The sequence below is a fragment of the Tasmannia lanceolata genome, unplaced genomic scaffold (assembly GCF_043159265.1).
Source record: "Tasmannia lanceolata isolate RefF3 unplaced genomic scaffold, GAP_Taslan_0.1 ptg000008l, whole genome shotgun sequence".
NCBI lineage: Eukaryota > Viridiplantae > Streptophyta > Magnoliopsida > Canellales > Winteraceae > Tasmannia > Tasmannia lanceolata.
The window spans coordinates 19,683,998-19,708,576 of NW_027518685.1; the positions used below are offsets into that span (position 1 = coordinate 19,683,998).

Consider the following 24,579-nt stretch of genomic DNA (forward strand, 5'->3'; position numbering starts at 1 on the left):
CTTTATCATCATTTGTATGGATTCATAGATCAATAATGCTTGTGAAGTGATGATATTTTCTGCAAGTATAACATGCCTGGAGTAATCTCTATCAAATGCTAAATTGTAAAGAAGAAGAATTGGACAAATAAGTGATGAGGACTTCGCTCGACCGCAACATGTCCTTCACAATCTTGTGCTTTCGATGCTTTGGCCTAGAAGATATGCCTCTAGTCATGCTTTATTCTAGTAGTAACATTCATATTTAATGTATATGTAACACGTTTTCACTTTTCTCTTAGACCCTGTATGTAAATCTGTGTCCAATAATCAGTTGTAGACTTGCAATGGGTTCTCAAAATCCAAAACAAACGAGGATACGAGATCAATTGCAACTGAACTAACATGGCATTAATTTCAACTGAACTAACATGGCATTACTTGCAAAATTCGAACATACAACCGTGATATCAATTGCAAATTTGCAACTAAACTAACATGGACATCTCCTATAAAACTTCATTTGAAGACCAGCATATAACTTATTTTGTGCAACAATCAGAGTGCAATTAAGATGTCTCATAATCCTGTGTTCCACGCTAGAACCAAACACATTGAGATTGATTATCACTTCATATGAGAGAAGAGTGAGAATGACGCAGTGCTTCCTTTGCATATATTTAGTCAAAATCAGCTTGCTGATGTATTCACGAAAGGACCCAGTTCGGACCGACATCATAACTTGATTAGTATGCTGAAAATGTTTTTTTTTTTTTTTTTGAACAGGGAGTATGCTGAAAATGTAATAAAATACCATCTGGGAGTATCTCAATAATTTCATCAATAAAATACCATCTAGGAGTATCTCAGTAATTTCATCAATTATTGTATATACACCATTGATTTTCTAAATGAATGAAACATACCCCCCCCCCCCCCCACCCGCGCGCGCGTGCCTCTCTCTCTCTCTCCCTCCTTTACATCAAATAATATATCTAATTTTACAGCACTTTGAAAGTCCCAAGTCATCCTCGCAGTTCAGATTCTGATGTTGTATGGTAGATGTCTAGTTCTCTAGTGCAGTGCTGTCATGAAACTCTTTGGGATGCCCATCCAGTGGAAGCATTAGTAAATTGAAAAGAGAAAAATAATTCTCTTTCTAGACTTTGTGACTGCCTGCTAGATCTGTGATTAAATCTGCATAGAATGTAAACAAAGTAATATACGCTCTTCTCTTACCAGTAATCTCCACAAGAACACTTCCCATTTTTGAAATGATGGAACCTACACACATCTCTTACAATGATCTCGCGGCCTGAGATCAGAGAAATAGACTTTATTGTATTATGACAATCCGTACATACCCGAAGGTTTTTCATGATCCTGATTGCGCTCTCTATAGGGGTGCTGATTATTCCAAAGGCAATTGCTAACTTCTCACTATGACATGATTGTCTCCCTTCCTCTCTACCAAAATTGTAAGGATAGTTGAGCGAATATGCATAACTTGTATCTTCAATTTGTTCAATCAGTTTCTTCAAAGCAAGATTAATTTCATCCCTTAGTGGATGCGAATCATCATCTGCTACAAAAGTATGAACAATGTTTTCTACCTCGATCCAACTACATCCTGGATCTTTCTTGAGTCCCAAGTTCTTCATCTTTGTCCTCAACTTTGCTGCTGCATCCCAATCACCACATTCAGTGTAAATGTGACATAGCAACATGTGGGCTGAAGCATTCTGCGGTTCTAACTCAAATACCTTCGAAGCGGCTACTTTTCCCAACTCTAAATTCCGATGAACCCTGCAAGCTCCAAGCAATGCACCCCAAATTGCAGCGTCTGGTTTTAGTGGCAATCTGTTTATGAATTCCTCTGCCTCAGTCAAATAACCGGCACGCCCAAGGAGATCAACCAGTGATGCATAATGGGTCTTATCTGGTTCAATTCCATATACTCTCTGCATTAATTTGAAATATCTAAAACCTTCATCTATAAGCCCTGAATGACTACAAGCCATAAGAACACCAACAAAGGTAATTGCATCAGGTTTAATTCCCGAGACCGACATCTCCTCGAGCAGACAGATAGCCTCTCTTCCATACCCATTTTGTGCATATGCAATAACCATAGAACTCCACGAAACAGTATTCCGCTCTGCCATTGTACTAAAAACTAGCCGAGCATCATCTACATTCCCACATTTTGCATAAACATCTATGAGTGCTGTCTCGACAAACACATCAAACACAAATTGGGTCTTAGTAATAAACCCATGAAGTTGTTTCCCCTGTGGCAAATTCGCTAAAGCCGCAATTGAGCTAAGAACCACGGAAAATGTAACTTGATCAGGTTTAAACCCCAACTCTAGAAGCTCAATAAACATTCTTAAACAATCCTCCCCTAGTGAATTTTGAGAATAACCAGTCAGAATTGCATTCCACGAAACTACGTTCCTCTCTACCATCCTATCAAAAACACGCCGAGCATACTCGAGTTCCCTGCACTTACAGTACAGGTCAACCAAAGAAGTGCAAGCGAAAACATTCAATTCTAATCCAAACCGATAAATCAGACAATGCAATTGCTTCCCAGTCTTCAACCACGACAAACCGGCGCACGCACTGATGACACTGGATATTGAAAAATCAGTTGGACCCTGTCCTTTTCGAAGCATAGAAGTAAACAAATTGAGGGCTTCGAATTCGTTCCCTCCTTGAACATACCCCTTGATCATGGTGTTCCAAGTGATTTCGTCCCGTTGTTCAAACCCATTGAATAAAACTCGTGCCTCGTCGATGTTCTTAGACTTTGTGTATCCAGAAATCATGATGTTCCAAGTGAATGAATCCTTTGTAGGCATTTCGTCAAACAGCTTTCGAGCGCAGTAAAGAAGGCTGAATTTGCTGTACATACGGATTATAGAATTGGAGAGAAAGACATGGGAGAGGAATCCAGATTTTAGGAAGTGGGTGTGGAGCATCTGTCCTGTTTGGAGAGAGATGGTGTGTAGGCATTCTTGCAGGATGGAAATGTAGAGAGATAGGTTGGATGGTTTGGGGAGAAATAAGGACATGGGTTTGTCTGCAAAAATGGGAGTATTTGAAATATAGCCGTTGGGGTTTGAATTTTCCCAGAAAAAATGAAGTGAACGGTGTGGATAGGAAATAAAATGTGAGGTGAAAAATCAGCTGTTCACAGACTTCCTGAAAAATTACATGGTAAGCTGGTAAAGTAATTTTAATCTTATCAAGTAGCTATTAATTAAAAGGCCAACTGATTTAATGACAATATAGAGAAGAAAATTGCTCGGGAACTATGAGAAAAGGCATTTCGCGGCAGACTTTCGCATTAGAGAACAGCAAACTCAGATGAATTAAATGAATAAGACAAAATCTGCTAAGGAGTGAGCCTGTATGGCACGAAATGCCTTCCAGAGAAATTCCCTAGCAAATCCCTTTTAGAAGTTTAGACTTTAGAATGAACTGTTTTAACAGATTGAAAGTGATTTTAGTTATTATATACAAAATGAGGAATGACTGCTCTTATGACTAAACTTTGTTGGCCTATAGCATAAATCATCAACTAAACAGGAGTAGCATAAATCATCAACTAAGTTGTGTCCAAGGATTGATTTTTTTGCTATCGTGGGCATTAATTACTACAGATGTGTGCCAGTATTCTTAGCAGGGGAGTTACAGGAGGACTCTTTCCACATGTATGTTCTTGCTTAATGGATATGAAATTAGGAGAGAGAGAGAGAGTTTAATCCCTGAATTATGAGGAGGGGTGTTTAGATTTGCTAGAAAAACATTCCAAGACAGAATTTTGTGGTTTCTATAAATTTTATAAATCCCATTTTTCTAGGGGTGCAACTCAGGTCGGGTTGGATCGGCGTGAGGCCAACCCTAACCCAACCAAAGATAGCATTCCCTAACCCAACCCAACCCGAGCCTAAGGCTGAGGATGGTCAACCCTAACCCAACCCACCTCTAGATTAGGGGTGTTCGTTCAGTTATAACCGAACCAAATAGATCGAAATTTGATAACCGAAATAATTTCGGTTATCAAATTTCGATAACCGAACCGATTAAAAATTCGGTTATTCGGTTATAACCGAATAGTGGGAGAAAAAGAGGGAACAAGCAAAATCTCAGATTGGATTGGAGGGGTAGGATCATCTTATCAAAATGATTTTTTGAGCACAACCTAATTAAGTTGTGATAAATCAAATGGACGGTTTTGATCATCCCACGGAGTGCCTATATAGCACTTTTTTTGAAAAATAATGGTTTTTATCATAATTTCGGTTATTCGATTAACTGAATTTTTTTTTGAGATAACTGAAACCGAATAACCGAATTTCCAAAAGAATAATAATTGAAACCGAACTGAAAAGGAAAATAACCGGGTTGGCTTTGGGTCAAATAGAAAAGTATAATAACCCAAAGATTAAATTACAAGACAGAGGTCATATTCGAAGGTCGGGTTGGCAAGGCCTCAACCCTAACTCAGCCTGAAATTAAATCGTGTTAGCTTTTCCCAACCTGAGGAACCTAACCCAAGCAAAAAATGGGTTGAACACGTGGGTTCGGGTTGAGCCAGACCCATTTTGCACCCTAGGTGGAATCCCATGCATCTATCGTTCGTCAAATTTATAAATCCTGTTTTTCCGCCGGGGTTGATGAGTTTTTTTTCACACCCCACCCCACCCCGTTGGATAATGCGTCCTTTAACATAGTATGACAAGCTAAAATAATAATGGGTCAAAATACGCAGAATTTCTTACTTTTCGTGGAGGATTAGATTTGAGGGAAGCTCCAATAGAAAAATATTGGAAAGGAAAAATGCTTCGAAGATGAATCTGTTCAGACCCTTCCGATTATCCTATGAAGATAATTTGCTTATTTACTATATGGCCCAAAAAATGAACAGCATGGAACATCCTATGAAGTCGGCCCATAGTATTTTTTTGAAAAATATTGAAGTTCACACGCACAACATATAGAATCTTGGTTAAATCAATAACATCTTTGGGCCATGCTATGCATGGGTGTAAAATAGTGGGCCCCACCCATCAAAAAATGCAGTGTAAAATAGTGGACCCACCACATCAAAATATGAGGTGTAAATTGTGGTGCAACCATTCTCTGCCCCCCCCCCTCCGGAGCAAATTCCTGGCTCCGTCCCTGCAAGGATGCCCTTCCCTTTAGCATAAGGCAAAACTAGGATTCTAAGGAGATGACCAAATGGTTATGGCAAGACTCGAGCTCATTTATTCTTTAACGACGTCTCCTTCAACAGTCAGCGAGTGCAATCTTCACACAAGGATTATATCTTCAGCAAAATGATGCATCTGCCTCCATCTCTATTCATACTTTGATTACATCAATCCATACTTTTACAACACTACCTCACCAAAAAATCATTGATAATGGCACATAAAAATACAACACTACAACAATGATAAATGCAATTTTGCCATATGGTCCTATTGGGGCACACTTGTACCTGTTTTTTGCAAGGACGCACTTCTTTTTAGCATAAGGCAAAACTATTTATATGTGTTTGCGAATAAACCCATGGTTTTCATCAGTATGGTACGGTCCACATCACAAGATGATCCAAACCGTCCATTTATTGAGCCACTAACGTAAATATGTCGTGCCCCAAAAATCATTTCCCTAGGGTGATCCTAACCGGCAGATATAGACAGGAATTTTATAGATTGGAGGGTTAGGATCATCCTATGGAAATGATATTTGGGGCACAACATATTTATGTTGTCATCGGAGTGTTAGGATCATCCTATCGAAGTGATTTTTGGGGCACGGCCTAATTGCCTTGTAGCCCAACAAATGGATGGTTACTTTTTGAAAAAAAAAATACGGGTTTATAAGGCTACACATCATATAAAATCTTCAAATTACATATCTCAAAATTAATTTCATTTCTAAAAGAACATCTGTCCTATCACGATTTCACCGGACCCCCTACCAAAAGAAAAAGAAATTCTGGTTCACATTCTTGGCGCTTTTGTAGAACTGAAGAAATGCTGGCCCTTTCTGTGATTTCTGCTTGCAAAAATCCCCATTCCCTCTTAACAAAGGTACTGTAACTTTGTCCTTATTTTATCAATACACATCGAGAGAGAGAGAGAGAGAGAGAGAGAGAGAGAGAGAGAGAGAGGTGTACATTCCCACTGTAATTATTTTATGTTTTGAAGGGAGAAGGATGTGGGAAGGAAGAAAACCAATGTTTCTATGAACACAAAAGACCCAAAATCCTCAAGTGCTTGGCGCCTCCTCTAATGGCTGCACTCCTCACCTTATCTCCTCTCTGCATCACTCCAGGTAGAACCACCTGCTTATCTTTCCTTTCTCTGATTATCAAAATGCCCCTATTTTTCTTGTAAATTACTTTCACCTCCCATTGTCTTGTATTTTTTTTTTTTTTTTTTGGGAAATGTTATCAGCCCTACTGTATTTTGATGAGGGCACTCTTCACTTTATTAAAAGTACGGTATGGCCTGCACCATGGGATGATCCAAACCGTACATTAGATGGGCCACAGCCTAAATAGGTTGTGCCCTAAAAATTATTTCCATCGGTTGATCCTAACCCTCTGATCTGAATGTTAGAGGGATGATCCTAACACTCTATAGATCAGAGGGTTAGGATCAACCGATGGAAATAAATTTTAGGGCACAACCTATTTAGGCTGTGGCCCATATGGACGGTTTGGATCATCCTATGGTGCGGGCCATACCGTACTTTTAATAAAGTGAGGAGTGCCCTCATCACTAGTGCTGATAACATTTCCCTATTTTTAGGGGAGTGATAAATCGACCCCTATGTGTCTTTCTCTCTTATGCTCTGTTTGGTTACCTTTTTTTGAGAAAAATACCGAAGAATATAATTCTACTGATTTGCTTAAAGCTGTTTAGTTTGGAATTTAGCAAAAATGGGGAGTTTGACCACTTGGGTTGTCGGGCCCTTGTTTGCTGACGCGGAACCCTCTACACTCCCTCAATACATTTCTCCAAAATGAAGAAAAAATGGGAGAAATTCTCGGGCAAATTCTTTTGCCTTTTACCAACAACCTCCTTCACATCTCCTAATGCAACCAAACGACGTCTGTTAGATTTGCTTCCAATCTCCCGTTGACTGATTTGCTTTGACTTTCCCCTTCGACTTCTTCTTCTCTAGATCTCCCACCCATTTACAAGCAACCAAACAGAGCATTAGGGGAGAGAGAAAGACGCATAGAAGATCGTTTTAAGATATTTGGAGGTCGATTTATCACTGCCCTTTTCTTATTGGAACTCAGGTAACCACTGTTCTTTTAAAAAAAATGGGTCTATCACTAGTATCAAATAGCAAAAGTTCCCATTCAATAACAAATTAGGTATTTTTGTAAGTACTTTTTTAAAAAATTAATTTTTTTTAACAATCCCCTACTTTTTTGGAATTCAAAACACCCCACAATTTCAAACTTGAACCTTAGAGATTCAACTATTTGTGCATAAAAGAAAGTATCTTCTAGACTTAAAGTTTCACTTAGGCCCTGTTTCACATTTCTGATGTAAAATTTTTTTCTCAGCAAAATTTCACTTCTTTCCACAATTTACAGAAATTATATGATTATGGCTAATTTAGTGAGATATCATCATAAATTAAAGGTTCCTCTAAATAAAAATTGAAGAGGGTTGGTTTAAGTTATATATTTTTTAATGTATAAGAGAAGTAGGAGCTTTTATAAATATTTTTCCTTTCCCAACTTTTCCAGAAATCCAAACAAGGAATTAGTGTGAACAATTTGAAGTTTATGAAGGATGATAGTAGGAATGTCGCGAACTATTAACCTTCTTTGAAAATCAAAAATACATTTTAACATCTCAATAACGAGTAATGTACAAAACTTGACACTATTATGGCCAAGTGCTAGCCCCGTATTTTCATTGAGAGTGATCTAGAGATGAGCCTAACCTCACCTAACTTCTTCATCGGGATAGGTGAGTCTATTAGTAGTGTTCATGTATTTAGTACGATTTGAACATCTATAGATTCATTGTTATATGAATATCACCCTGATGCAGTCCGAAAAATCGGAGGTTCCTCATTTCCAAACAGCGGAGGCAAAATAAATAAAATAAAATAAAGAAAAGGATAGATATCCTTCCACCATAAATTAGATCTCTAACATTTAAAAAGGGCAGCCCAGTGCATGAGGCTCCTACCATTGCGGGATCTAGGGAGGGCTAGATGTACCCAGCCTTACCCCTGCTTTGTAGAGAGGCTGTTTCCATAACTTGAATCCGTGACCACCAGATCACAATGGAGCAACCTTACCGTTGCGCCAAGCCTCGCCCTCAATCTCTAACATCAGCCTTCTTCATATATAGTTTCCTAGAATTCCCATTATGACATCCATCTATGCCTTAGCTACTCTTTTGCTTTCTCAGCAAATACAAATGCTATAAGTAGACATTCCATGGTGGAATGATTCATGAATACCACTTTCTTAGATTTCTAAGAAATAGGACCTTACACAAAATTGAAATTCAGACAGTCAACTTAGATTCATTTGGATTTTATGTAGATAAGGATTTTTTTTTTTAACCTTTAACTTGTGAGCATGTAGTTAACCATCTCAAGATTCTCAACGAGTGTTCAATTCTTTCTCTCATTAATGCCGCTCTATTGACTGGTATAATGAGCACTTAGTTCTCTAACAATAGCATTCTCAGTGCAGAATAAAAGGAATTTTATTTAACATGTGTTCACCATGATCAAACATCAATATCTTGTTCTTCTTCTCATGGAAGTTTTCAACTTCAGCCTTGCGGTTTTTTAAATTTATCAAAAGCTCCATCCTTCGATTTTAGGAGAAATAAGTAGCGTGCCACAGAGAAGTCATCAATTAAGGTTTTGAATTTATCTCTTTTCCACGAGTCATAATTTTTCTCAACAAATGTTCTATTCTTGGTAAGAATAAGCTTTACTAAATTCAAATGCCATCTTGACTTGTTGAGGAAAGATACCGGCGAAATTCTTAGGATCTACACAAGGAAAAACACTTGCCACTCGTTAATTATTAGGGGCATCCTGAAAATGTCCGGGTCTTGTGTCATTGAGTTCTAAAATTATGCTATTGAAGTTTTTGTGGTTACCCTCCTTGGTTGAAACTCCTTGATTTTTTTCTTGGCAGGATTCTTGGTATGATGGTTTGGCTTTTAGCCCAACAACCTCACTTATCATATATAGACCATCCTTTCTCATCACTCTACTTATTATTATTTTTGAAAGAATTGAACTTAAGGGCCATTTCTAGTTTTGTTGGCTTTCTTTGATGTAGTTTTTACTACCAAGCCATCGGGTTAACACTATAACCTTCACCAACTTATAATAAACATATAACCATGAAACTCTTTATCATAAACAAGCCACTGGGTTAACACTACAACTCAAAAATCATTTTATCTTAATAAGAGATGGGTCGTTCAATCAACATTATAATTCATAAGGTAGATTAGCTTTCATCAAAGAGAAATATTTGAGTTCAAACTCTAGCTCGATAAATACTACAAGGGGGAACACCCACAAGTGAAATTGTATATTGAGATATTATGATCTCTTTTTAAAGGTTTAAAACACTTGAACACATACAGGTGGCTCATTATTGCGTGACCCTAAGCATTCTTCTTCACTCTTCATTTTAGTACAAAAGTATTGGAATGAGACTGTAATATGTACAGCTCAATGGTTGTTTCTATTTGAACTTTTGTGCCCACTCACTTTGCTTATTTTACTGCTCCTCTGCTTGCATTTCTCACACTTAGGTAGCAATTAACGGAAGAGAAGTTAGGGTAGCTTCTACAAGTACTTCCACACAAAAATTGTTAGCTATGCCAACACAATTCCATGTAGCTGATTCTGCCAATTTTTATAACAAATTTTCCTTTTCTTTCCAGCATTTACATCTTACAAACCTTGCAATTTTCTCTCCTTATTTCATTCCATTTTTTTTCTTGGGGCAGTCTCAGTTGCACAACTTACAGATGCTCAAAGAGAAGCAACATTGTTCCATAGAGCCTGCATTGGTTGCCATGTTGGAGGAGGAAACATAATTCAGCCAGTGAGTCTCCACGCCTCTAAACAGAAAAACCTTTTTTTTATTAACTGAACTTCTCTCTGTTTTTCCAATCTTAATGCCCCTTCATTTTTTTCAGGGTGCCACACTCTTTATGGAAGATTTACAAAAGTAACCAATCCCACAACCTTCACCCTCTTTCATGCACCATTTCATAACAATAACAGCAACCGTGAAAATAAATAAACAAATACCTGCAGGCGAACCTCTGTAATGATTGGGCTCATGGGTTGTGTGCAGGAACAGAGTTGCCACCGAAGAGGGAATTTATGGGATCACATATTATGGGAAGGGAAGAATGCCGGCAAGTGTTCTTCCAGTTTTCCTATTTACAGTTTGATGTAATATTGCACACGAATGTAGACGTATGAGTTGGTAATTTTGGTTGGCCTCTGCAGGGGTTTGGCGAGAACTGCACACCAAGGGGCCAATGTACATTTGGGGCCCGATTGCGAGATGAGGAGATTGAGCTTTTGGCAAAGTTCGTCAAGTCACAGGCTGATAGAGGGTGGCCAAATGTCGAAAGTTACGGAGATTGACTCCTGCAAAAACTAAAGAGATTGTCACCTATGTTAATTCCCCGAACAAATATATAGTAGTGTGCAATGTTAGTAGAATGTGCATCAGGAGCTACAGAGAAACATCAGACTACAAAGAAAAATAAGATGCAGCAGAGATAATTGGGTCTTACTATGGTCAATCCTAAAACTAAATGATGGCGAAGACAGAAAACGAGTATTATTTTTAGAGTACTAATATTGTCACTGCCATGTTTTAATAATTGCACTAACTCATCTTGTCTTTTATTATTTATGCATTATTACAGTTCTCAAAAAGCTCTCAGAAGCCAATTAAAACAGAAATGATATGGTGAGTTTCTGCAATTAATAAACCATAGTAGTGCCAATATCAATAGCCTATTTTCACATAGCGCAAACTCTACAGATTACATTGTGTGTGTGTGTGTGCGCGCGTGCGCAATAATGGATTTGGTTAGAGAATTTTGAATGGGAGAAGTTACAGTTAACTGAGTGTTGACTGGCCTGTCCGGGTTCGATTAGACTTAACTCCATATCTTGAGAGGCTGTCCAACCAGGTTCATATGCCTCGAGAAAACCGAGCTTTGCTTTGTTGGGAAGGTCATGGGGATGAACAAAAGGCACCCCTGGTGGCCATCCAATCTGCATCCGTGTGCTGCCACAAGGGCTGTCCAATGCCTGTATATGACCTTCACAATCCTTGAGATTACAAAATCTCAGCTTGATTCCTTTCTTGTCTGCAATATCCTGAACCCGTTCCTTGAGGACTCTCTGCGCCTCGAGCCGCAGCCTCTTGGAAGGTGGCAGAGGTTTGCATCTTGCGTTGTTCTTTCTCCTCTTCAACAAAGGTTTCAATGATCCTGTACCAGCATTTATAGATCAAAAACCTGTTAAGATTGTGTGTCAATAAAGATTAGAACAAGTTATTGATAACTTACTTCAATTGATGCAGACTGGTAGAAATACAAAATAATATATCACTTCATTGTGACAAAGAAACCACACCATTTGCGTATCTTTTTTCCCCCCTTTTTGCTTTTTGAAATGACAATGAAAATGTATTAACAGGACACACAAATTACTTAAAACATGCCCAACTAAAAGCATGCCACTGAAGTTAACTGATATTAACTTCCAGGGTCATGTTCATCACTCATATTTTTGACATATACATAATTGCACAAGTAAATTACATGGTTATTACCTTTTGGGAGCATATTTTATGTTTCTATAAAGAAGGAACAGAAGTGGCAACCAAAAAAGCAGACCAGACAAACTCAAGTTAACAGTCAGGTAGGATCTGAAACCAAAAATTGATGGAAAATTTTGCGGCAATTGAGACAGTTGTCCGTGACAGTCAAAAGACAAATTATTTTTAACTTCTCAGGGACAAGTTTGTCATCTAACAGAAGAATGATACGTATCAGTAGGTCCTCCAATTGATTAGTAGTAACATGATGAGAACAATATCAAACGATGATTTGTTGGTAGAACCAAATCCTTGTCTATCCATGCTTTTACAATCATGATTAAGAAAATGCCCAACATATCCCCACAAATTGATAACAGCTATTACAAACCATAATTTTGAGTGCTCCCAAGTCCTAACCACCAGTTTAGCCAAGGCTTCTAAACTTTCACTTTCCTGCATTGACAATTCTGTCTTTGCATCATCAACTGCAAGAGTCAAATTAATCAGATCTTCTCGAAGATGCTGCCACTGGCCCAATTTTTTATTTATTTAGGAGGAACTTGGTGTTATAATGATACTTGTCCATGACTGAGAATCTGCAGTCATAAATTAGGCATTGATCATTGTACACAGGCAAGTACACAGAATGTTTACCCACATTGAAATCAGATTTGTGGGAATAGATGATACAAGGGATGTAGACGGTAGATGCAAATAAAATGTAATCAATGAAGAAAATAAGGGTTCTGTCACAGCATCATCTCGATAGACTTTATTACCAGAACTCATTGATGGTGGGAGCAAACACCATGATTATTATAGTTAAGAGCTGAGGAAGAATGTATAGCAATAGGAACAAAGACAAAAATTAGAATAACGGGGAAGAGAGAAGTTGCAATGTTGTTGAAGAATTCACCAGACATGCTTGTTTGACCTGACATACATTTAGAAGACAATATTTCAAGTCGTCCATAGACCACAAGAAGCCTCAGCTAAAATGTCGATTAAGAGTTCTTCAAAACATTAATGGCATCCATTAGCATACATAATTCACAGGGGATATTCTGTGCATGTTTTAGAAGTTAGGGAACCAAAGGCCGTTCCTCGAATAGAACAAGGTTAGAACAAAATATTAGGCTGCCTTTCTTTTAGAAGTTTAAAGATATGGATGTTTGGGTGCTGACATACCATCTTGGGCTGCTGGGAAGGCATAACTTGGGAAACTGTGACGGGTGAAGAGCTGGTCGGTGGGGTGCGACCTCTGCATGAAGTCATCGACTGGTATGGGTAGCTGGAACTGAGCTTCGACCCCATGCCCAGCGGCTCTCATCTCTGAACAGCTAAGGCTTGCCATGGATCTAGGCATGAGCTTGAAAGCAAACGAACATCGACCATACATGTTACCCGGCATATTACCGGCTTCTGTTCGATGAAGTGCTGGCATTACATATCCCGCAGTTTTCTGGTAGAGAGCAAGACCCGGGTAAACAATGGCTTCTTGAGGTCCAAGGTCCCCATCCACAAGTATCCATCTCCCATGGCAGTCTCTTATGTGTAGACCTGCCTTATCTGACTTAACCAGAGTTATTAAGCTTTTATCAACTTGATGCTCGTGTTCAGGATACATAACCAACTGGCCATCCTCCTGTGTTGTCAAGCCATGGTGTTGTGCTCCTTGAAAAGATGGTCTCGAATGACAGCAAACTGAGAGCACTGAAGATGATATTTCGGGACTTCTCAGAGGGATGTTATCGAGTATTTCAGTAAATGCAAAGCTGCGTAAATTCAAGGAGAAGCTGATGGCATCCAAGATGTCTCTAGAAGCCCTTCCAAGAAGAGCAAATGTATCGGGCAAACCTGCGGGAGGGAATTCCATTGTGTTGTTTGGCTCTGCTGGAGTCAGGCCAGGTCTGTAATCATATGTTTCTTGCCATAGCTGAGGATCTGCATAGTAACCAGAGGTCCTGCACCATTCACGGGAGTCATTGGTGTGAACCATCTCGGCAGCTGGATATGCTCTTTGATGGAAGAAGAGACGAGCGGATTCAAGCCCGGATCTTAAAAGAGCACCATCACTTGGTGGCAGTTGAATTATTGCAGCGGAATACTGAGCAAGTGATTGTGATAGAGTTGATATTGATATCTTGTAAGAATCAGAAGCAAGTCCTTCAGATGCTATCAGATCAGTGAGCCTCACACGACCCAGAGATGGCAGGCCAGTACCTGCCATGGCACCCATTGAAGGTGGCCAGAACTCAGACAGTGGACATTGTTTTAGCTGCACAATTTTTTTTTTGAAGTTAAGTCATATTAGCTTCAAATAAAGAAACTGGGTGGCATCACTATGTTCAAAGAAATAAACCCGATTAAGTACAGACATTAGGGATATCTGATTTTCAAGTAAATTTAAGTTGGTTTGACAGCTTAATGTGCATAAAAGAAACAAGAAGCAACATAATAGTTTCCAGTTGACATGCAACTACATGGAGCAAGCCAATTTCATCCCTGAAATTGAGAGGCATCATCTAACATGAATGGAGACAAACAAACAACGGTTTGGGTGATACCCAACTAAAAGATACATGATTATGAGCATCTTCACATTTGTGCCACAGCCAGTCACTTCAAGAAAGATAAACACCTTTCTTTTTGTTTCAAGTCTCACAGGCTATCATTTGATGGTGCAAGATCATTGAGGACTGCAGCAAACAGGTCTGTAGCATCCATCCTTTTAGACAACCACAGATATGGTTCAGAGTAAATTCCTCGTACATACATTCCGAAAATGCATATGCTAAAGTAAAAGTATTGGTTTAAGACAGCCATAGATTTTCTTATTGAATGAGAGAAAAAACCACATTAAAAATGCAAGAAATGAACAGGGAAGGAGATGAATGAACCAACCAACAGCACCACATCAGGGATGAAATTCTCAAGTTAAAGACTTTCTTACCTATGTCTTCATAGCCAGAATATCTGACATGTTTGCACTCTACAGTATATTAAACTTAAAGATAGATTTCTACTCACATCCTTCACTTGAGAATAATTCACAAGCCTCCACGGACAAAGGTTCTTTTTTTTTGTTGAGGCCCAAGAAAAGTGTTAGCTTTGTCACCTCAAGGCTTCAACCTAAAGATAAACAATATGACCCTCCTTAAACACCTACATCCCCACAAAAAGCGCATCAACTTCTGATTAGGATTCATTAGGATCTACAATCCCAATAGGTGCGCAGAAAATTTTAACAGTGGCATCATCCTATTCTCTAGTCACACCACCTAATGCCGCAGGTCCAATGTTACCTTTGGAACTTCCAACAAAGTTTAACTTCACCAAATTGGGAGGAGAGAATCATCTAACTATAATATATCCTTTGAAATGAAACTCCAAGCAATCACCTTACATTTGCATAAGATAGCATCCCCAAACAGAAAGTCCAATAGTATTTTCATAAGAGCCTGATATTCTAGATGCCACAACCCTAGCTGCAGATTCCTCAGCCCTTATCCTCATAAAATTACATCATCTCTTTCTTTCCACAACCCACAGATAAGGACACCAATAGGTTTTAGAACACTGATTGACCAAACCTGAATTCTATATGAATTGGTGTCTGGCGAGAGATAAGACAAGATTAACTGGACGTAGAATCGTACAATAAATTTATGAAGCAAAAAATGCCACATAAAAGCTTACAAAGAGCATGTAAGAACCTAATTATTCCAACTGCCAGAAGAAATAAAGTTATTCATAAGGGTGGCAGAAATGGGCAAAATTTCGAAAGCAAATGCATAACAGAAAAAAATTGTCGGTAGAGACAGACAGAGACCTCGCTTGGCGAATCCACTGTGCTCGCCACAAGATCACAGCTTAAATATCCAAACCCTAACACAAAAGCAAGAAACCCTAATCAAACAGAGAAATGAAACAAAAAATTACATTCAATCGACCTGAGCTCTCTCCAGAGAAATTTCAACAGACAACAACAAAAATCACTCCATCCAAGTATAAAAAACAAATACAAGGGAAATTAGAGAAAATGATCAGAAAAGGCCAAATTAGAGCCAAAAAATAGTAATTAAATGAAATACAGATCAGAAAATTACAAAAAAATACATGGAATTGAATAACAATAAGTACAGAATCAAAGAGAAAGCAGATCAGCATCATAGAAAACCAGATCTAGGGCACAACGAAGCAAACAATAAGAAGAAAATAACGAATAGAATCTAAATGTACTGAAACAGTAAACCTATGGATCTTCTAGGGCAAATAAATACGATATTGAAGAATCGACCAGATCTAGGGCAAAATTATATCAAAATGAGCCAAAAAACACAGAATCGAGCGAGAAAAAAAAGGCGAGAAAGAAAGAAATGTGGATCAGCATCATACCTCAGCTCTGCGCCATGTATTCATGGCACTCTCTTGCTTTCTCCTTCGACATGGGAGGAAGAGAAGACTCGAAAACCAAATACGAGTTGCAGAGAAGAAGAAAAATACTTAAAAAAGTTCGGGTCTGTAGAGTGAAATCTGACAGTTTCGAGGTTTTACCGCATCAAAGTCTCGCCTCTACAAGTGGGTTGATCCTGACCGTTGCTTTACTTCTTTGTGATTAATCGTATTGTTATGGGGAAATGTTATCAGCACTACTGTATTTACACTACTCCACTTTGTTAAAAGTACGGTGTGGCCCGCACCATAGGAAGATCCAAACCGTCCGTTAGATGGGGACACAGCCCTAAATAGGTTGTGACCCAAAAATTATTTCCGTAGGTTGATCCTAACCCTCTATGGAAATAATTTTTGAGGCTCAACTGATTTAGGTTGTGGCCCATCTAATGGACGGTTTGGATCATCCTATGGTGCGGGCCATACTATAATTTTAATAAAGTGAGGAGTGCGACCATCAAAATACAGTAGTGCTGATAACATTACACTTGTTTTGTTGAGAAATTATATGATGTGTGGCCATACAAACCCGTATTTTTAGGATGATCCAAACCGTCTATTTGATGGGCCACAATGTAAATAGGTTGTGCCCTAAAAAGCATTTCCATGGGATGATCCTAACCCTCCGATCTATAGAGGGACTGATTTATGGGTCACAACCTATTTATGTTGTGGCCACACAAATGGACGGCTTGGATCATCCTATGGTGTGGGCAGTACCTTACTGTTTGAAAAATTACAGGTTTGTAAGGCCACACATCATATAATTTCTGATGTTCCATGAACTCTTGTTGGAAGGGAAAATTTGAGTTTTTTTAAAGTAGCGAAAAAAAAACTAGTGGGGCCCACATTATTGGGCGATCTTAACCAAGCAAAAGATATCCATGCCCAAAACAATTTCTCCATGGGATAATCCTAACTCTTCGCCACCCCCTTTGTTTAATAATTGATAATGCCACCATAATTTGTCTGGTGATAACTCGGAGGGAACTACTGTACAAAATCTTTTAGGATGATTTGCTACTGGGAGTACAAAGTCTCTGGTATTTTATTTAGTAAAATGATAGTGACACTCTCCTCTTCATTTTGCACTTTCTAAATAGTAGATTGTTAAGAGGTACAATCAGGGGCGGAGGCACATATAGCGCCCCCCAATGACTTCAAAATCCTTTTTTTTATGAGGTAAGGTAAGGCTACACGCAGTCTCTAGTAAATCTGTTATTGGGAGTGCCTTCAAAAGGGAACGTTTCCTCTCCACGTCTATATTTTGGGTTAAGAAGATGTCAAAACACATTTCTCTCTGTAAGAACAGTATGTTACGAGGTGCGAGGTGGGAAGTGCATGGGACAGAAAGAATAGCATGATTGAGGATTTGAATAAGGAGACATTTTCATTTTTCTCTAACGTTGAGATCATGCTAGCACCTGAGTTAGTATGGGAAAGACAAATGAGCAGTCATTGGACTACTATCAATCTCCTCTTTAGAATTAACCAGATTTAGGGTAAATCAAACTCAGGTATTGTCGCTTTCTATGCATAATCAAACAGGGTTTTCTTGAGGATAGGACTGTTGTAAGAGGAACCAACTCGGTCTCTTTTTGGATGCAAAAATGACGATGAAGAATATACCCTAGTGACCTCCCATCTTCTTTCTTATCTATGATACGATGGCACAAAGAAATGTTATTGTGAAACAACCAATTACTCCGAAAGTTTAAGCTGTTAGACTGTTAGAGTTTGTGTTATTTAACCATTTATACTTCAACGGTTTTGATCCACTTAAGAGGTTACATAACAAAACCATAGCCTGTTGGGCCAAGATTTTAATTCCATCCTTCTCTCATGCTCAACACTCTCTCTTCCCATTTGGGCCGGGCATCTTTTTCTCTGAGTGGGAAAACAATATCAAGTCACCCCAAGATCCAAAGGATCACTCCACTACATTTCTCACAGCCCTTTGAAGTCTAAGCTCCGACTTTGAAAAAATAAGTGCATTAGTCGATCTCCAAACTTATCTAGAGTTATAGAACTGAGGATCCAACCTCATATCAGCACCATTAGAGGTAAAAAAAGAAGAGAGAAATGATATATACGCCCCTTTTATCACCAGGGACACCCATTTGCCGGTGTACTTTGCAATCAAAGCCACTGATTTTTCTGACATAAAGTACATTAGCCTCCTATTAGCCCCCTTTTTGCCATTGATACAGTGATGCTGGTGTCCCTGGTGATCAAAAGAGGCGTAAATATCACTTCCCAAAAAAAAATTATTTAGTTTCAAGTTAAAGTTCTAGTTTTTGTTATTCTTTTTAGTTTGGGTGCTCGAAACCCCAAATAGTTTTTTTCAGTTAGTTTCTCTACTTTAGACGTGTTACTATATGCATAGCAATAATTATATATAAATAGTTTCAATCATTAAAGTTTGTCATAGTTGCATTTTATCTCCCTACAATCAATTTTCAAACAAATAGTTCAATTTGATAATTAGTAGGGTTTTCTAGATTTTCAAAGATCCCTAGGGTGGTTCAGGTTTTCTAGGGTCTCACAGAAGGGGATCCACCATTGGTGACACGCCCACATAAAAGACAAGAGAGTTCAAATCCCCATAAAACAATAAAAAAAAATCTTGGAAAGCGCCAAATCGGTCATTTCACTCCCGCTTTTATTTTCCACATGGAATCCCGTTTTGAAAGTGTTTTCCTTGAAATTTTAGCTCCACTCTGAGATTTCTGCATCTCCTCCCTTCCCTTTCTACCTTCCATACAAGAACCAAAAATCTGTGATCGCCCGGTAGCCATGAAACAGGAATAGTGAGGTGTATCTCGCACGATGACGAAGATCAATGGTCAAGATCGTCAACCTTTAATCAGATCGCTCGAGGCCTTCAGATTGGGTGGTTTTTGACGGCATCTAGATCAACGGCAGTTTTCCTATTGGCTTAAAATAGCCATTGTTTTAGCTAATTAGGAATTTTAGTGTTAGTAGAAACGTAAGAGTGAAATAATTTTTGGAGTTGTTTTTAGTAGTTTGTTTTGATAGGAGAGAAATTTTAGGAAAAGTAGATTTAGATAAATTGGGAGATGTTTTAGATATTTGTTTTAGAAAAATTTTAGGAGTTGAGTTTCAGTAGTAGAAGACGTTTTTATCATTGTTTTAGTTAATTTTGGAATTCTATACAAAAGTCTATAAATAAACTTCCTTGTAAACGAGTTTTACAGCTTTTATGAATAAAATTTATCTTGGCCCCTCCGAAATAGTTGCTATACGCCACTGCGTTATAGTGAAATGAATCTATTTCGATAAAAAGAGTCATTTGATTGTCTTATTTATCGTTTAACCTTTTGTTAACGGTGGTGATTTTATCAAATCATTTTCGACATTAGACCAGAAACAAGCACACAATCAACCAACAACCAAAAAGGCTACGGAGAGAGAAAATCAAACAACTTTAACATTGCTCAGTCTACCCCTTCTTGAGCAAGCTGGTTCGCTTCGCTATCTGCCGACCTCCTAACTTAACAAGAAACTTGGAAACCTTCAATCCGTCTTTGATCTCCTCAATAAAGTCCACAAATCTTTAAGGATATGGGCTTCTCCCATTCAACTTTAAGGGAGTCCCCTTCCACAATAAGCTAACCGATCAAGTCTCCTTTGGCTGTATGCATGATGCCCTGTAGCACCACTCTAACGTCCGCTATCATATAATCTATATAAAAAAAAGTCTTGTAAATATAACCACGGCATTTCGATATCATATAATATATATGTAAAACAAAATCCTGGACGATGTGGGTGGGCCACGGGGCACCCTTTCTATTCCCTGTTTTTTTGTCGAAAATATTGGGAGAGAAATCGAAATGGCTAAAACTATTTAAAATTGGAAATTACGTCCTAATCAAATATCTCTTCTACCGCAATTTCCTAGACAAAAAAGACTCCTAATAATGGAAAACCCTTATAAAACGGGATCCCATGCTGTGAATTATATTTACAATTATATCTTCCTTATGAATATATCTTTTTCTTTTCTATTTTGTAAGTAGTTATAAAGCATTCTTTTTTGGTAGCCCCCCGTGCATCGCATGGGTGTTCCACTAGTATGGCATAATGAGCCTAATCTGATAAAAAGGCCATTTTATCATCTTATCTATCATATAATCTATATATTACAATATGAAGGCATTTATAATTTTATGTTTACATAATCGAGTATAATTTTTAATAGGCCCCTCCTTTTTAACATGAATCGTAGGCAGACTTTAATGCTTTTTGATGTCAAATTACATTAAAAGGGGGGCGAATTATCCTTGGGCGAGGGGGGGGGGGGGGGCAAATAATCATCGCCCTTTTAAATATTTATTAGCATTTTGATAATTACTGATATTACTACAAATCACCAATGTATAAATGATAAATCAATTTCTAGCAATATAAAAATTTGCCAATAATTTTTTGGTAAATGATTTCAGCGCTACCACGGTTTGATAAAGATGCGCGACACATCTTGTCGTTTAGTATCTAAAGTCCGGTAAGATCTTTTTGAGAACCGAAATATTCTTGAAGCACCCCTTTAATTATCAAAATATGGCAGCGCTGAAATCATTTCCTTAATTTTTTTGTGACAGATAAATATTTATTTTTCTAGTCAACACAAATAAGTTCATTAAAGATAATGAAATCAACACAAATGAATCCGAACCACCTATAATCCAACAAAGATAAATGTGGGGAAAATTTTAGTTATCTTTTTTTAATCCTAATTATCTCTTCCACAAAATATGAGGTCCATAAGGCTTCAATTTCTCAGAACAATAATCCTAAGTATCTCTTTCATAAAATATCTTCTTTCATCGTAATTATCAGTTGCAAGAATTGGGAGCTGCCATGCAAGTCTCTTTCTCAATGTTTAAAAACTTGGACTCAGTCAAGAACTCAGAGCGAAAAAGAAGGTGATATGCAGGTGAGTAAATGGCTGGTGTGGTCAACTTTTTATTAACCTGGGTGAGACAAAGAGGCTGTAATTAACTTGGTAGGAACAGGCAAAACTCAGACCGGGAGAGGAACTCGGCCAAGATAAAACTGAGTCGACTTAGGCAAGTCAATGATTGACTTGAGGAGTTTTTAAAGAGCCCTCTTTCATATAGGCTCCTTTCTTTCGACGTAAAAGTGGACGCAACATAAAACAAAATTTACGTCCATTTTTACGTCGAAAGAAGCTATCAAACTAGGAATCGCCCTACGTCGAAAAAAGCTGATTAATGGAAAATGTCAGGAATTGTTCATATTCAACTGGGAGCGTTCTTGTTCCCTAACTTGATAGTCTGGGCAAGCCTCATTATTCTTTTTATCATTTACATTTTTCTAAGACTCCCTGTTTTAAGAAAAAATGGGCGCAAAATTGGTTTTACGCCCATTTTATATATGTAGAAAGACATGGAGGCCGAAGGGAAAGTACAATTGAGTTGTTTGAAAAAATTAAATATATTTATTTAAATAATGATATGCGAACTGAATTTGGGAACAGAACAAATAGCCTCTTAACACATTAGCAATCTTTGAGTTAATTTTTGGCTTTGTTCTCCTTTAAAATGGCAAAACTACGCCTCCCACGCAATGCCACATGTAGGAATTTGTTAGGTTACACTCTTGGTTTCCACATCAGCACTCTAAATTTTATTTTTGTTTATTTTAAATAATAGAGTAGCTTGTTGGGAATTATAACAGCCAAAGGAAAATATGGCAGCAAATACAGAGGGCTGCCAAAATAAAAACAAGCATATCAGCTGCCTGTAACTATGAACTGGTCAAAGTAGTATAACATATTTGTTTTCCAAACGTCACAAATATATTTTATAAAACAGGAGAGAGAGAGAGAGAGAGAGAGCCAAAAATTTTGAGAAATCGAAACCCTAATTTCGAGAACTTTATTCAACTAGTTGGGATAAATTACAAAGGAAAGCATGTGACTATGCTATAACCAACTATAAAAATATGTGGTCCTCCCCTTTTGGATGGTCTATATGTCATTGTTTGTCAACCATGATACCAAAGACATGGGAACCACCCAAAGCTAAAGACAAAATTAAGCATGCTCTCAACTGATTCCACCGAAGAAGACTATAATGAAAAAAAATTAAAATCTTTGAGACAGAGGAGTGTCATTATCAATAGCTGTGAGATGGGACCAAAACCCACCATTAAAAACACTATGTAAGACATGGTGGGAGAAGAGGGTGTTGTATTTATATAGGGGGAGAGAGGGTCACGGGGTATCTCTCTCAACAACATGCATGGATCGTGTTTCAGACACTCTCACCTTGCTAATTAATGCAAGAAGTGATGCTTCTGGTACTATACACCCTTCCCTATATAGGGATTTAGAAAGAGGCGAAATTCTCTTACTCCAATTCTTCTCTTTGTTGGTTTGAGAGATTGAAGCTGCCAGCATGATCTGGTAAACAGACACATCCCTTTTCTCTACACCCTCTTCTTATCCCATATTTTCACCAAATAGATAGATAGACAAATTACATAGATAGATATATGTATGTTTTCTCTTAGACCCAAGAAAAGATAGATTAGAATAGACTATAGAGATCTAGAGAGATATGTTTGTTTTACTCTTAGACCCAAGAACAGATAGAAGTAAATATATAGATATATGCATAGTTTTAAAACTCCCCGAGTCGGCGTCGACTCCCCCGAGTCGGCCCCCTTTTACATGGCCGCATTCATGCATCCGCGTTTCGTGTTTTGCCGTACAAAGTCAATAAAAACTCCTTTAACTCTCCCGAATTATGACCCCATCAACCGAGTACTCAGCCGCACCAACAGAGTACGAGGCGTGCCGAGTCGATTAGGATTTTCTTTGGCTTCGAAATATCTTTGGCTGCGTTTCGCACCGCATCCGCATTTTTTAACATTGGATAAATGTTTGTTTTTCTTTTAGACCCAAGAGCAGATGTGTGTGTGTGTGTGTGTGTGAGAGAGAGAGAGAGAGAGAGAGAGAGAGAGAGAGAGATATGTTTGTTTTGCTCTTGGATCCAAAAACAGATGGAATGTGCATTTGGGTTTATGATTTAGAGCTCACTCAATATTGTAGGAAGAAGCCCTCTAAATTATAGATTTTTATGGTTCTAAAGCATAGGAAAAATTAGAGAATAATCTCAACTAAGCAAGGAAAATGGTGTTTTTAAGTGTGGCTCAATCAGATCATCTTGCAGCTTCAATCACTCACTCACCAACAAAAACTCCCTAAAGCTGGTTTGCTTCATCTTGCTACTCCTTCATGCCTTGTTCTCACACATGGAAAGGTATTCAATCTTATCTTTAATTTTCTGTTTATTTTGAGAATAAATGGTATAAGTTATGGAATAATTCAGCTTGCAAAATTTACAATCTATAATGTGTAAGGTGTAAGAGCTTAGGGGCCGTTTGGATACGTGGATTTTAGAATCCAGGTTTTTAGTTTGAAAACAGTGTAAAAGAGGATTCATGATCAAGCTGTTGTATGCCATCTCGACTGCATTTCTTTCTTGGATTTTAAGTGAGAAATTCAGGTTTTAAAAATCTCTCCTGAGATTTCTAAAACCTGAAAATATGGGAGGATCCGCTTCTCTCTTGCCGATGGAAAGAAAGGCGAGAAGTCAAAAACGACGGCCGGTCCGCTTCGTCTCTTGTTTCTTAGCTACAATTTTGAAGAAATCCTGGATTCTAAAATCTGCATATCCAAACAGCCCCTTAGGGTGTATACAAAATTGTGATTTAATGGGTGGGATCTTTAGGAAATAAATGCTATTTTAAGATGGCAAATTTCAATAAAAATGCTGTGGCTTATATTCTTAATTAAAGAGTTTATATATCGCACTTTTTTGTGAGAAATGATATCTGCAGTCCCTTGTCTTGATAATGGAACTCCTCTCATACACTTCCTGATTTGCTGGCTATTGATAGTTTTTTTTTTTTTTTTTTCTTTTGCAAATTATAGCAGCCTATAATGACCACGGTTTTAAAAATCAGTTTCGGTATGTATTTCGGCCCTCCACTGAAACCAAAATTTCAGCCGAAATCACAAAATTTTGGATTTCGCCAAATTTCGGTTTCGGTCTCAACCCGAAATTTTGGATTTCGGCCGAAATTTAAAACCATGATAATGACTGGGGACTAGTCCAAAAGAAAGATTGAAGTGTCATTTCCCATACAAGGGAGTTGAATATCATTTCCCTTTTTTGGGTGGAAGCTTCACAGCAGTCCGATTATGA

At 38.1% G+C, this 24,579-nt stretch overlaps 2 protein-coding genes, 1 long non-coding RNA gene and 1 pseudogene across 9 annotated transcripts; 2 read left to right on the plus strand and 2 right to left on the minus strand.

Annotated features, from left to right (window-relative positions):
• Window positions 1-933: 933 nt before the first annotated feature.
• On the minus strand, window positions 934-3,385 carry LOC143883390 (pentatricopeptide repeat-containing protein At2g22070 pseudogene; annotated as a pseudogene).
• Window positions 3,386-5,899: 2,514 nt separating this feature from the next.
• CYTC6A (Cytochrome c) lies at window positions 5,900-10,673 on the plus strand. The gene is made up of 5 exons (XM_077388427.1): window positions 5,900-6,089; window positions 6,207-6,333; window positions 10,020-10,117; window positions 10,212-10,243; window positions 10,373-10,673. The coding sequence occupies exons 1-5, from the start codon at window positions 6,033-6,035 to the stop codon at window positions 10,470-10,472; spliced, it is 414 nt and encodes a 137-aa protein (XP_077244542.1). The 5' UTR covers window positions 5,900-6,032; the 3' UTR covers window positions 10,473-10,673.
• LOC143884697 (2-oxoglutarate (2OG) and Fe(II)-dependent oxygenase superfamily protein) lies at window positions 10,135-16,417 on the minus strand. Of its 7 annotated transcripts, none has more exons than XM_077388426.1 (4): window positions 16,262-16,417; window positions 13,052-14,141; window positions 11,201-11,531; window positions 10,135-10,674 (listed from the first exon to the last, which is right to left on the minus strand). In XM_077388426.1, the coding sequence occupies exons 1-4, from the start codon at window positions 16,283-16,285 to the stop codon at window positions 10,659-10,661; spliced, it is 1,461 nt and encodes a 486-aa protein (XP_077244541.1). In that variant the 5' UTR covers window positions 16,286-16,417; the 3' UTR covers window positions 10,135-10,658. The 7 variants fall into 7 exon arrangements, with proteins under 7 accessions (XP_077244541.1, XP_077244540.1, XP_077244538.1 ...); XM_077388425.1 differs by having other exon boundaries at window positions 10,135-10,683; XM_077388423.1 differs by having other exon boundaries at window positions 11,176-11,531.
• A 6,020-nt stretch (window positions 16,418-22,437) lies between these two features.
• Window positions 22,438-24,245, plus strand: LOC143884699 (uncharacterized). Its single transcript, XR_013253040.1, has 2 exons — window positions 22,438-22,772; window positions 23,542-24,245. It is a non-coding gene; the product is annotated as an uncharacterized LOC143884699 (long non-coding RNA).
• Window positions 24,246-24,579: the final 334 nt, after the last annotated feature.